Source organism: Lutra lutra, chromosome 9, assembly GCF_902655055.1.
Source record: "Lutra lutra chromosome 9, mLutLut1.2, whole genome shotgun sequence".
In the NCBI taxonomy this organism is placed as follows: domain Eukaryota; kingdom Metazoa; phylum Chordata; class Mammalia; order Carnivora; family Mustelidae; genus Lutra; species Lutra lutra.
The window spans coordinates 54,809,512-54,823,911 of NC_062286.1; the positions used below are offsets into that span (position 1 = coordinate 54,809,512).

At 38.5% G+C, this 14,400-nt stretch overlaps 1 protein-coding gene across 1 annotated transcript; it reads right to left on the bottom strand.

Moving 5' to 3' along the window:
* Positions 1-5,980: 5,980 nt before the first annotated feature.
* Positions 5,981-12,626, bottom strand: GKN1 (gastrokine 1). Its single transcript, XM_047745534.1, has 6 exons — positions 12,518-12,626; positions 9,791-9,844; positions 9,318-9,455; positions 7,766-7,876; positions 6,788-6,935; positions 5,981-6,130 (listed from the first exon to the last, which is right to left on the bottom strand). The coding sequence occupies exons 1-6, from the start codon at positions 12,527-12,529 to the stop codon at positions 6,036-6,038; spliced, it is 558 nt and encodes a 185-aa protein (XP_047601490.1). The 5' UTR covers positions 12,530-12,626; the 3' UTR covers positions 5,981-6,035.
* Positions 12,627-14,400: the final 1,774 nt, after the last annotated feature.

Below are 14,400 nucleotides of genomic sequence, written 5' to 3' on the forward strand. Positions count from 1 at the left end.
ATCCCTTCTGAAACCCCCAGATTGTTTCTTGGGGCCCATAGTCTCTCGTGTTTCATCTCCCTCTCTGATTTCTCCCCCTTTGGATTTCCCTCCCTTCCCCTATGGTCCTCTGTGCCATCCACCTCAGCTCCAAGGCTGTTTGCTATACAAACATCCCTACAAAAATAATTGAGAGCAAAGAGCAGTCCGTGTCTCTACTCATAATATGTATAGAAACATCAGGGACTCCTGATTTTGCACGCATATTCTAAATTTAGCCCATCATGTACCACACACACTCTTGGCCTGCTGAGAATTTGTTTTGAATCACATTGAATCTATAGATTGAGGGAGAGCTGACTTCCTTATAATAACAAGTCCTCTGATTCATGGTTGTGGTCTCTTGGCACTTACTTAGTCTACCTTAATGTCTCTCAAGAAAGTTTCCAGAGAAGTCTAGCATATCTTTTGTTTAACATATTACTTGGTAAGAGTGTATCCCGTCTTGCCTCAAATTCCTGCTGCGTCTCCCTATTTCATCCAGGATAATACCTGAATTTCTCACAATGGCCAAAAGGCTGCTCATGATCTGTCCCTCTCTTAACTCATCACCCTCATCTCCTTCTGCTCTCTGTTTTGTTCATTCTCCTTTAGCCACACTGACTTCCATGCTGTGCTTTTAATGTACTAGGCACACTTCTGGCTTAGGTTGTACACTCTTTCCTTTGCCTTTAATGCTTTTCACCCAGAACTATTAGTGTGGCTAACTACTTAATCTCCTTTTGTCTTTCAATATCACCTTTCTTTTCTTTTCTTTTCTTTTTTTTTAAACATTTTATTTATTTATTTGACAGAGATCACAAGTAGGCAGAGAGGCAGGCAGAGAGAGGAAGTGGGCTCCTTGCGGAGCAGAGAGCCCGATGTGGGGATCGATCCCAGACCCTGAGATCATGACCTGAGCTGAAGACAGAGGCTTTAACCGACTGAGCCACCCAGGCGCCCCTCAATATCACCATTCAATGATGTCTAGCCTACATACCTATTCAAAATTGCAAACTGTCTATTTCCTCCTGGCACTCTTGATTCCCTTAACTTGCTCTGCATTTTCCCCTCAGTATTTATGATTTTTCCATCCAACTGTATTATACTCCGTAATACTATTCTACCAAATGTCCTACTCTTTCTTTATATATTTGTTCTTTTGTGTGTTAATTGTATTTATCCTTGATACCTGTGTCCTCTAACTAAAATATTAGCTACCTGAGGCAAGGATCTTTGCATTTGTATTGGATTTCAAGTGTGTGCAATAGTGCTATGCCTGTAGAAGTTATTTAAGAAATATTGTTAAATAAATTGATTTTTCCAAGTAATGTTGTATATTTTGCTGCTGTTACAAATGCTATTTCAAAATCAAATTTCTATATGTTTGCTGCTGATATATAGAAAGGCAGTTTATACTTGAAAGCCATTTTTTTAAAAGAATTCTTTTTTTTTTTTAAGATTTTATTTATTTATTTGTCAGAGAGAGAGAGGGAGAGAGAGCGAGCACAGGCAGACAGAATGGCAGGCAGAGGCAGAGGGAGAAGCAGGCTCCCTGATGAGCAAGGAGCCCGATGTGGGACTCGATCCCAGGACGCTGGGATCATGACCTGAGCCGAAGGCAGCTGCTTAACCAACTGAGCCACCCAGGCGTCCCGAAAGCCATTTTTTAAAAGCAGGAATTTCTTTCTTTCTTTTGAGAGAGCGAGCAGGGGAGAAGGTAGAGGGAAAGGGAGAGAGAGAATCTTAAGTTGGGCATGGAGATGGATGTGGGGCTCCATCCCATGACCTGAGCTGAAATCAAGAGTTGGACACTTAACTGACTGGTTTAAAGTTCCTACAGGGAATCTTTCTAAATGCTTTGACTCTTATGAATTATCTGCAGATTTTTTTGCATTTTTACACAGAAAACTATGTCATGTGGGCATAATGGTAGCTTTTTCTTCCTTCCTCCCTTTCAAATCTTTATATTTCAAAATTTTTTTTTTTTTTTTACTTTACTATCTTTCAGTGTAGTGTTTCTAGGAGTTTTGATGACAGGCATTTGTCTTATTTTTGTCTTAAGAGGCATGTTTCCATTGTTTTTCATGATACTTACACTAGTTCTTTTTAGATAATCTTAATTAATAAATTTTCTTTTGATTCCAGATCTTCTGAGAACTACTTGTTTATTATGAATGAATATTTAACTTTACTATGGAATTTTGCTACTGTTGAGATACATCATAAGACTGTTGTCTTTTAATCTTTCAATCTGGCACAGTACATGATTTAATTCCTAATATCAAACCAATTTGCATTACTAGGAAAATCCAACATGGTCATGTTACAGTCAATCTTTTCTACACTTTGCTCAATGGATTTGCTATAATTTTGTTAAGACATTTTTGCATCGATATTCATAACAGAGATTGTCCTGTACTTTTCTTTTCTTATACGATCCCTGTCGAGTTTTGGAATCAAGTTAATAGTATTCTCATAAAATGAGTTGGAGAGGACTCCCCGCTGCCACTGCCCCCGCCAACATCCACCTATACATTTGAATAGTTTTATAACATTAGAATCTGTATTTTCAAATTTTGTTAAATCTCAGTATAAAAACTACCTTGGCCTGGAATTTTCTTGTGTAAAGTTTTTAAACTTCTGAACTATCTCCATTACTGGTTATAGAATGATTCAGTCTCTGTATTTCTTGTCGAGTGAGCTTTGGTAGGTTCTTTCTTTAGAAATTCAGTTCACGTACACTTTCAAATTTATTGGTAAAGAGTTGTTCATAACATCATTTTATTAACATCTCAGTATCTGTGGCTTCCATGGCTTAGTATCTTCTTGTTTGCTTCTAGCATTGCTTGTGTTTTATCTTAAAAAAATAATTAAAAATTTGTAGTGGACTCATGATGTTACATTAGGTGCCTCACATAGTGATTTGACAAGTTTATACATTACTCTTTGTTATTAAGCTTTGTTCACAGGTGCAGCTACTTAATCTATTCTGTTATAGTGTTACTACAATATCACTAACTGTCTTCCTTACACTGTGCCTTTTATTCCTGTGACTTCTTCATTCCATAACCAGAAGCCGGTACCTCTCAATCCCCTGCTCCCAGGCTGCCCAATCCCCAGCCTCCTCCCCTCTGGCATCCATCAGTTTGTTCTCATAGTTATAGATCCAATCCTGCTTTTTGTTTATTTATTCATTTTTTTTGTTTTATTTTGTAGATTCATTCTACTTGTTTCTTTTTGGATTTCTGGTCATTTCTACTTAAAGTTTGTCAATTTTATGCCTTCCCAAAGAACTACGTTTTGACTTGTTGAGTCTTACTCAACAAATATTTATTTTTTAAAGATTTTATTTATTTATTTGACAGTGAGAGAGAGATCACAAGTAGACAGAGAGGCAGGCAGAGAGAGAGAGGGGGAAGCAAGCTCCCTGCTGAGCAGAGAGCCCAGTGCTGGGCTCAATCCCAGGACCCTGAGATCATGACCTGAGCCAAAGGTAGAGGCTTAACCCACTGAGCCACCCAGGTGCCACAACAAATATTTTTTGTATATTGTTTTCCCTATCTTATTAACTTCTGATATTGTCAATATTATTTCTCCCCCCATTTATTTTTGATATTTTATGCTTTTCCCTCATTTTTAAAGTTGAATTTTTGACTCAATTTTCAACCTTCTTTTATGAAATGAACATTCAGACTATAAATCTTCCTCTATCCATTGCTATAGCTGCTGCTCATGATGTTTTGAAATGTAGTGCTTTCATTATTGTCCAGTTTTAAATGCATCCCACTTTCATCATGAATTCTTCTTTGACTCATGTGTTACTTAGAAATATACTGCCTAATTTCAAAACAAATGTAGCTACGTTGTTTTATTTAGAAGGGAATATTTGTTCTCTTACTTAACTTGAAGGCAGAAAAATGTGTTCTTTTTTTTTACACAGATTTTTCATTTATTTAAATGTTTATACTTTTAATCTATACTTTTTTAAATTTAATTTTATTTTTAATAAACATATAATATATTTTTATCCCCAGGGGTACAGGTCTGTGAATCGCCAGGTGTACACACTTCACAGCACTCACCAGAGCACATACCCTCCCCAATGTCCATAACCTCACCCCCCAACCCCCCTCCCCCCAGCAACCCAAAAAATGTGTTCTTTATGATGCCAATCATTTGAAATTTTTTGAGACCTGATTTGTACATTAACATGTGATCAATATTTGTAAATGTCCCATACATTCCCAAGATTAATATGCATTCTGAAATGTTCTACATATGTTCATTAAAATAAGCTAGTTAGTTGTGTTAAATGTTTTTATATTCTTAGCTGCTTCATCTATAAGTTATTGAAAGATGTGTCAAAATCTTTAACTAGGACAGTGAGATTGTTAAATTCTACTATAATTTTTACAATTTTTCCTTTATATATATAAAGAAAAATGTCCTAGTGTATACAAAAGGAAATGTCCATGAAAAGTTTATTTATTTATGAGATGGAGAGAGAGAGAGAGAGAGAATGAGTCCGGGGAAGGGGCAGAGGAAGGGAGAGAAGCAGACTCACCACTGAGCAGGGAGCCCAATACGGTCCTCGATCCCAGGGACCAGGGATCATGACCTGAGCTGAAGGTAGATGTTTAACTGACTGCACAATATATTTTGATAGGTGTATATAACCTAGAATTTTTATATCTTCCTAGTGAGTTTAATTTCTTATCCTGAAACAGTGACTAGACAATTCTTCTAAGAAACATGGGATTCATCAGTTCCCAAAAGTCAGTTATATGACATTGTATTCAGCTTGTGAATCACAGGTTTCTTTCTTTCACACTGCCAGTGACAGGGCAGTATGTAAGGCCTTGATCTTTGATGGGTTTCCACATTTCATGGCTTCAGGGTATTTTGGAAATTTTACTGCTCTGGTAGTACCTGTCATGTGAATAACAATTAAATTGCCTCAGCATAAAGAAAATTATTATAATTGCTTCCCAAGAAGACCTGGTAAATATTGAATTTTTCCGAATGGTGGAATCAATGTCTTTTGTTCTTATGGTTCTTTAGGGTATCCCATCTGAAGACATTAGCATGGATTAGATATCCTCTTATAGCATCAGGACTAAAAAAATATGTATGGGGAGCATTAACAAAAATGAACTGAGTTTCATATTGTCACACACAACATTTGGGGTATCTATTTTTTCTGAGCTCTTTCTTCTTCAGTGAAGACCCCATTTCTGCACCTTCACCAGGTGACTCCACTCCCCTGGTCAACTGTGAGTCCTTGAACCAAACAGGGTCAGGGAAAATTGGAATTGGGCCATTACCTCTTGGGGGAAAGGCATATAAATATGGGAGTTGAGGCTAATATTTTGGTTCAACTCTCTTCCACCATGACAGAGCCATCTGCAAGATGGAAAGAAGAGAGAAGCAGAATTTAAAGAGGAACAGAGAAGAACTAAGAAGTGGCTTCCGGGAGAGAGAAGGGAGATTTGGGTCTTGATCTCAATATACTTCTTGGTTCCAGTCTTTTTGATTTTCTTGCCCTAAGATTATTTTAGACACTCCAATAACCTTGCAGTAACCCCCCCCACCCCTCCTGGTGAAAGCTGGTTTGAGCGGATTTCTGCCCTTGCTGATCTGAAAGATTACTGTGCACATCAGCTGTGGATCTGTCTTCAGATCAGTGGGATTGTCTTGGATCCATGCCCAGAACTGTGGTTAGTAGTATCCAAAGCATCTGAAGGGCTTCTTTATAAGGGACAGGCCCTGAATATAAGCTAACCGTTGGGTCCCATGCACCCCAACAGCTTCCCACCATCATGTTGCACTTTTTAGCCTGTGTGTTCCAAACAGGAATCATAAGGAATTTAGTGCTAAGTAAGTTTATTGAAACTTGAAGAGGCCAAACATAATCAGCAGAAAACATTTCAGAATGACATGATAAAAATCATCAGAACCCACATTTTTTGCATCAACTCTTCTGATGACTAAACTCCAAGTGACTTTTTTTTTCTTTAACCCTCAATTACTTCTCCACAGTAGGACAAGTTGAGAAGCAACAATACATTAACATCGTAACAAAGACTTCCGTAAAAGAACAGGCTGGCCCCTATTAAAAAGAAAAGAAGAAACTGTTATCAGTATCTTTTCAAGGACTCTTTTGTGTGTGTGTGTGTGTGTGTGTGTGTGTGACAGTTTCTAAGCTAGCTATGTACTAATTTCAAGATCAACCAATCTCTATCACCTATTTATCTAGCTATTTATCTAGATTTAATCAATCAATTCAGAGATTTGGAAAGTTGCTGTTATATTAGGTAGGTGGATACTTTGTTTTTCTGCAAGTCATTCTTTGAAGGTGCAGAAATTAAGTGATTGAGCTGTAAAGAGTCAGTACATTCTATTGGCATTTTCTTTTTCCTTAGCAATTCAGGCCTTCCTTTAAATACATCTTGCAGTAACTCCAGATCCACTCTTGAAAGGCAGTATTTACTTCCCAGTGGCGAAGAGCACAGAATCCAAAGCCAGAAGGCTTGGGACTGACCCAGACAAGAGACCTGTGACCTCTCCCTGTGCCTCAGTTTCCTCATCCAGAAAGTGAGAATAATAATAACTTATCAGGTAAGACTGCCGGCAGGAGCTCCTAATTTAACACACAGAAAGCACGAAGCAAGTGCTGAGTGGTCGGTGTCTTCTATGGACATGCCCAAGAGTAGTCTGACAATCCCAGCAGCAATACCTTGGAGTGTACTCCTGAAAGGCTACTCACCTTTGATCTCCTCAGCCATGTATGTTGGAATCCCCCTGCACATGCTAGCAATGGGTTTTCCTAACTTGCTCAGGTCATTGACTTCTTCAGGGTTGATGGAGTACCTCAGGCCCTTGGGAGGAGGTCCTCCTGGTCCTTCACCCTGAAGCTGAGTGTGGAAAGGAAGAGAGAGAATGAGTGCCCAGCCCAGCGGTTTGTTGAATGAGGGTTGGATACCAGGCCTGTAGGCGGTATTGCCGGCTACAGTTTTTTTTCCTAATCAGCACCCACCCTGTATATCTCAGAATTTCTATGTTCCAAAAGATTTCGCTGATGTGCGACCTCAGCTTCTCATAAAAGCAGAAGTCTGAGGTTAAATTTATTCTGAAGCTTGGACCTCATTGGGTCACTTTATATTTCTTGGATGGAGCTGTATGATAATCAGTTTCTGAGAATGCTGTTTATTTTCTCTACCTGGTCAATGAAAGGTGACTGTTTTTCAGTTATAGAAACATGAACTCAGGCAAACATTTTAAAGAGCAATGGGTCTTCTCTCCCTACTTCACTAAGGTTGGCAGATAAAATATAGGACACTCACTTATGTTTGAATTTTAGATAAATCATTTTGTCCTAAATATTGCATAGGACATACTTAAGTTAAAAAACTATCCATCGTTTATCTGAAACTCCAACGTAACTGGGTATCCACTATTTTCATTTCTAAATATAATAATCCCAACCCAACTCTTGTGGAAAAAATGTACTTGGGGAAGTGTAGACAGCTGCCCTTGGCTTGAGCAGAACTTTGCTCCTCTAACAGAAAAGGCAGGTGTGAGCCACAGCATTGAGGGCTGGCCGCTCCTTCTTCTTAGGCAATTACCAGTTCCTCTTCCCTTTTTGTGCTGCACATGACAATGTACTGTGGTCAAGAGGAAATGACTGTGACCTCGTTATTTACTGACCTCCCTTGAGCCAAATTAAAAAGCCTTTTATTTATACCTTCTTTTCCTTCACCAATTTATCAAGAGTTTGAAGAGAGGGCATGGCGTCCTTGTTCATTCTATGCACAATGCATTTCTTCTTGCCAAAGAGTCTGACTGCAGCAAGGTCCTAGTAAAGAAGACAGTAGATAGTAAGAAGTAGGTTCCCCAAGGAGCTTTTCTTACCAAAAATCAGTTTGACCAGCAGAGGGAAATGGAACTCCAAGATTATGAAGAACTCAGATCAGAGCACGGGATCTGGCCCAGTTTTGCAATCGTTTTTGTTGTTAACATTTGTAAGCCTGGAGTACAAACTTCTTGAGGGCAGAGACCCAGAGTCTAACTCGTTGTTTATCTTCAGGTTCTAGCATGGAGTCCCCCTGCACATGTCTGCTTTGCTGAAATAAACTTGAAATTGCTATCACATTTTAATCTCACATGATCTTCGTACCATTTCAAGGAGACAGGTCAGACAGTGATTGGTTTTCTAGTTGATCACACGATAAAACTAAGATGATAAAGAGTTGCCTTTTTTCAAAGTACAAAGTTTGTTAAATAAAAAGCTAGTAATTGCAGAATTGGGTCTTCTAACCAGAGCCAAGTGTTATTTTGGTTTGGTTTTGGTTTTTTGCTTCTCTTACTGATTAATATTGTCATTTACATTTCCTTTTTTTTTTTTTTTTTGAATTACAGGTGAAATATCCATTTCTGTCTTTTTAGAAGCAAATTGAATATGGACTGAGATAGGCAGTAGTGATATTGTGCAGGTCTCTCCTCATTACAGAGGGTATCTTCAGGGAAGGCAGAAGGATGTTCATATTTGTCTAACAGCCCCGCAATCCTTGGACATTGTAGATCCTAATTACTTTTGCTTGGTCTGAATTTTTATTGTTTGTGGGAAACATTAATAGGGTTTACATCTAGGGAGTGAAGCTGGGTGACCAAAATAAGCCCTTTGACCTACAACTCTATGCTTATGTGCAGACAAATGTTACTTATGATTTAAGTATCATAAGTAACCATGTTACTTATGATAAAGAAATTACTTTATGTAGGGGTGCCTGGGTGGCTCAGTCAGTTAGGTGTCTGCCTTCTGCTCAGGTCATGATCCCAGAGCTCTGGGTTCTAGCCCCGCATCGGGCTCCCTGCTCTGCAGGGGGCCTGCCTCTCCTTCTCCCACTCCCTCTGCTTGTGTTCCCTCTCTTGTTATCTCTCTGTCAAATAAATAAAATCTTTAAAAAAAATAGAAATTATTTTTGGGGCGCCTGGGTGGCTCAGTGGGTTAAGCCGCTGCCTTCGGCTCAGGTCATGATCTCAGGGTCCTGGGATCGAGCCCCGCATCGGGCTCTCTGCTCGGCAGGGAGCCTGCTTCCTCCTCTCTCTCTACCTGCCTCTCTGCCTGCTTGTGATCTCTCTCTGTCAAATAAATAAATAAAAATCTTTAAAAAAAAATAAAATAAAATAAAAAAATAGAAATTATTTTTAATTCTTTTATGGTTAGCGGACATTTTTGTTGTTGTTAAAAAAGAAACATATTTGTAAAGAATGTAAATTGTATGTTGGCTACCTACAGTATTATAGTCCCAGAGGGCATTCCAGGAGTCCCATCCGTTGTTATTGTCCACATTGGCCACATTATGCTCATTGTTGACACTCACTGACTGCTGCCCACTTATACCACTGTTGCTGTTACCGCCAATGTTGATGTCCTAAAATTTATAAGAAATTGACAGTGATTTAATACCATGTTTCTTTGCAAATGCACTTTAGTAATACACTTCAAAAAGTTTAATACTGGAACACCTGGGTGGCTTAGTTGGTTAACTCTCTGCCTTCCATTCAGGTCATGGTCTTGGGGTCCTGGGATTGAACCCCAAGTGTTCCCTGCTCAGTGGGGAGTTTGCTTCTCCCCCTCCCTTTGCCCCTCCCCACTCTGCTAATGCTGACTCTCTCATGGTCTCTCTGTCTCTCGCGTTGCGTACTCTCTCACATAAGGAAATAAAATCTTTAAAAAATTTATAAAAAAAATAAGTTTAATACTTACAGTGGAAGCAAGGGCTGGGGTCAGAAAGACTCCAAGAAGTCCAGCGAAGACAATCTAAAAATCATAAGTAATATTGGTCTACTATCACATGGCAAAAAAAATGCCCTCTTTTTTTCTTTACCCAAGCTTACAAAAAATACTAATTTTACCACACTGTTGAGTGGTCTGTCTTTTCTTCTTTGACCTTTGTATTCTTTTCAGCCATAGAAAGTTTTAAAGAATGTAAGATTGTAGGTTAATTACTTGTAGCAATCATGTTATTGTGGTGTATAGTTTTAAAAGTATTAATGTAGTTCTTATGAAAATATATGTAATAATAATATTATTATAATATATGATATATAATATATAGTATTATATTATTATAAATTATATGTACATTATATATAAAATATAAAGTATATATAATATATAATTTATATATTCATTTATATATTTATTCATATATTTATAATATATAAATATTTATGTATGTTATATATAATTTATATATTATATATTTATATATTATAATTATATAATACATATTTATATTATATATAATATATGCATATAATTATATATTATATATTATAAATTATATATAATTTATAAAATAAATATATAGAATAAATATATATTCATTATATACTTATATTTATATATAATTTATATATATAATTTATTTATATTATATTTATATATATTTTATATATAAATATATAATATAATAATAAAATAATAATTTTAAAAGAAGATTAAATTAATTAAGAATTTAAGATTTAAAATTAAAATTAATTTTAATAAAATTTAAAATTAAATTTAATTAAGAAATTAAAATTTCTTATAAAAGTTTTTCTTATGAAAAAAGTATGCATTTTGAAATATTTCATTTTTTATGAAAAAACAGCATATTGAAAAACACATTTGACAATGAATAACATACACCATATGAAAATGGATATAGGTTCTGAGAACTATGTCAGAAAATGATTTACTTTTCTTTTTTTTTTTTTTTTTATTTGTCAGAGAGAGAGGGAGAGAGAGCGAGCACAGGCAGACAGAATGGCAGGCAGAGGCAGAGGGAGAAGCAGGCTCCCCGCCAAGCAAGGAGCCCAATGTGGGACTCCATCCCAGGACGCCGGGATCATGACCTGAGCCGAAGGCAGCTGCTCAACCAACTGAGCCACCCAGGCGTCCCATGATTTACTTTTCTTATTTGATCTGGAATACTTTCCTTCCTTCACAGACTTCCTAGTAAAAAAAAGTACTCTTCTTATATAAAAAAAAAAAAAAAATTAAGCAACGGATCAGTAAGCAGCCTGGCTGCTACTGAGGGACTGAGGGTGGAAAGTTCTGGCTGTCGAGTGTGGTTGGCAGAAAGGAAGTCAGGCACTGTCCTAGGGTACCTGGATTAGTCATTTGTCACTGGGTACATGACATTAGTTATCAGAACACAGAGATTTTATACAGGTGCCTGATTCCGAGTACCTATTAGCATTTCCTTGGCCTGGGACAAACTGGTCTGAGATCTGTCCTAGTGATTCAAGCTAATTGTTTTATTTGCTTAATTTTTCTCCTGATAGCTTAAGAAGGAGGTAAAAATGAGTCTCTTAAACAGTGAGAGATGGGGAAAATTTAAGAGATCTACTAGTACAACACAGTCCTTTCACATATGAGGAAGTAAGCTTCAGTTGTTAAGTAACATGGTCACGCTTGTCTTGGCTTGTCACAGCAGAACAAGGAGAGAAACCACATTTGACCTGAGCTCAGAGCTCCTTTTTTTTTTTTTTTTAAACTGTGCTGTTATTAGAGCTTACTTCTAGATAATCATTTTACATTTACAACTCCACTCTGAAGCAGCGGCTGCTATAATATAATGTTTAGTATGTTAAAGTATGAAGACATCCATTGGATTTCTAGCCTCTCTGTGTCTTGCTATAAGTGACACACAGTGCCACCAGTTACTTTGGTGGAATTCTGTGGTCTACCTGCCACGCTCTCAGCCTTTTATCTGGAGCCATGGGAAAAATGCTGCACTAGCTTCATGCTTCAGGTGTTTTCATGGATAACTGACTATGGTCAGGGTTCAGGAAAGCCATTCTTACTTGGAGATCCATTTCACAGCAGAGAACGTGACAGTAAGTCTCTCACCCATCTCATTCAAGAATCTGCTTGTCATTTTTCCTGAACATGCTCAGGAATTTTGGTCAAAAGAGGAATTCAGTGGGGTGCTTGGGTGGCTCTGTGGGGTAAGCCTCTGCCTTTGGCTCAGGTCATGATCTCAGGGTCCTAGGATTGAGCCCCGCATCAGGCTCTCTGCTCAGTGGGGAGCCTGCTTCCCCCCCCCACCCCCCTGCCTGCTGCTCTGCCTACTTGCTATCTCTCTCTCTGTCAAATAAATAAATAAAATCTTAAAAGAAAAGTGAGGGGGATTCAAGAATGTGGAGAAAGATCAGGCATTTTCTAGGGCTTAGGGACTGCCTGCTTTGGGACCAGCCCTGAATCAGGAGGACTGGAAGGTAATTTCATTAAGATAGCATGAAATACAACATTCAGACAACTGTCTACTCCCAGTACAACTATCATTCTCCACAGAGATGCTTATAATTGCCATGATTCAATGACAAGAAAGGAGATTTTCTTAAAACAATGGTGAATTGTCCTAAGAAGCAGACCCCTCTTAGCTGAGAAAGTTAACAGTCCTTAATCATAAGATAATACATTCAAAAGGAAAAATCTACTCACTGTGAGCTTCATCTTGTCTTCACCAAAACAGCGGAGTAGAGAAGAAGGCAGGCATGAACTCAGACAAGAACACTTCTCATATTTGTACTTACCTAGATTTACTCAAACTAGGTGTGACTAGGTTGGGCCAAAGATTTATCTTTCTCCATTTTCCATATCTGTGCCATGGTTCGGCATACCAGGAAGCCTTTGGGAATATCAACCTGCTTGCCAAGGCACTTTGACATGGAACCCAGCTGACTCATCACTGTTGAACTTGAAGATATCCCAACAAACTCAATATGACTTATGATAACTGCTGGTCCAACGGCAGCTGTAGGTGTGGGTATTTTACGTATTTGGTGTCACTCGGAGTCAGAAGAAGAATATCCCTAAAATCAAACAAGAACATAGATGAGAAACTGTGGACACCCTTGGCCTTGCAGATAGCAGGTCCGGTGAGGATGTGGGAATAGTTTCGTCCTTGTACTGTTCTTTGAGCCCATCTTGATGGTTTAGCGTAGGCAAAATGTGTCTATTAATGACTCCCTGCTTCCTTTTCTGCACTCCTGAGATCTCTCAGTGGCACCACATACCACACACAGTACGCAGAGAGTGCCATGCATGCCACCAGAAATCCTGGGGGCTGTCTTCAGCAATGTCTTCTCACCACCACGTCTAGGCATTTACTTAACCTTGTCATTCTGTCTCAGAAGGGCCCCAGGACTCTGGTCTTGTCCACAGCTTCTTTCATCAGAACTTTTATAATAGTGTGATGGATCACTCCGGTCACCGGTCTCTCATATTCCAGCACGTTTTTCCCAAGGTGGTCTTTCTAAAGTACATCTATAAATAAACACAACTCTTCTATGCGAAGAAACGTTCACTGGCAGCCTGCAGGACGAACTTTAAACTCATTGGAATGGCACAGAAGGTCTTTTATTTTATTTTATTTTATTTTTTTTTAAAGATTATTTATTTATTTATTTGACAGAGAGAGAGATCACAAACAGGCAGAGAGGCAGGCAGAGAGACAGGAGGAAGCAGGCTCCCTGCTGAACAGAGAGCCCGATGCGGGCCTCGATCCCAGGACCCTGAGATCATGACCTGAGCCGAAGACAGCGGCTTAACCCACTGAGCCACCCAGGCGCCCCAGAAGGTCTTTTAGAATTAGGTTTCCAAAACCTCCCCTGCTGCATCTCTCCTATAATCCTGCGACACCAGATTTCCCGCAATTGCTGGAATATTCGCTCTACCCCTTTGTGCATGCTGTTGTCCCACCTTGGAGGGGTACCCTCTTGCTTTAATTCATAAACTGCTATTCATTTGCAAGGCTCTGCTTAAATACCACTCCTTCCAACATACCTTCCCTACCTCTCCGGGAAGACTCCCCCCACCCCCCACCCCACCCCGGGAGCTATAAAAGCAACCTCTCCTTTCATTCACCTCTAGATAACTTAATTTTCAGAAATTATGTCAAAATAATTTTAAAAAAATGTTTTCAGCAGAAGCACAGGGTAGAAACTGTCTCTTGGCCTGACAAGTGAATGCTTAAAACAGTCCTGGAGATGAATTAAAGTTTTAATTTTTTTTCTATGTTCTCCTCCACACTGAACCTACTAAAGCAAATTGCTGAAGAGGAAAACTGTATTTCATTTATCACTGATTTATAAACACCCTCTTTAGAAGCCTTTCTGAGACCGTGATTGTCCTTGTACACGTGGACTGGAACTTAGGAAGGGGCTACACAGTTATAAAGCTTGATTCACTAGCAATACCTCTTTGAAAATGTAAGTGGGTTAGTGTAGCTGTGATAAGATTTTGTTCATGTTTTTAATGTGTCCACTAATTTCTTGCAAACCTAATTTTTAGCTGCAAAAGATCAATAAACCTGGGGTGGGGGG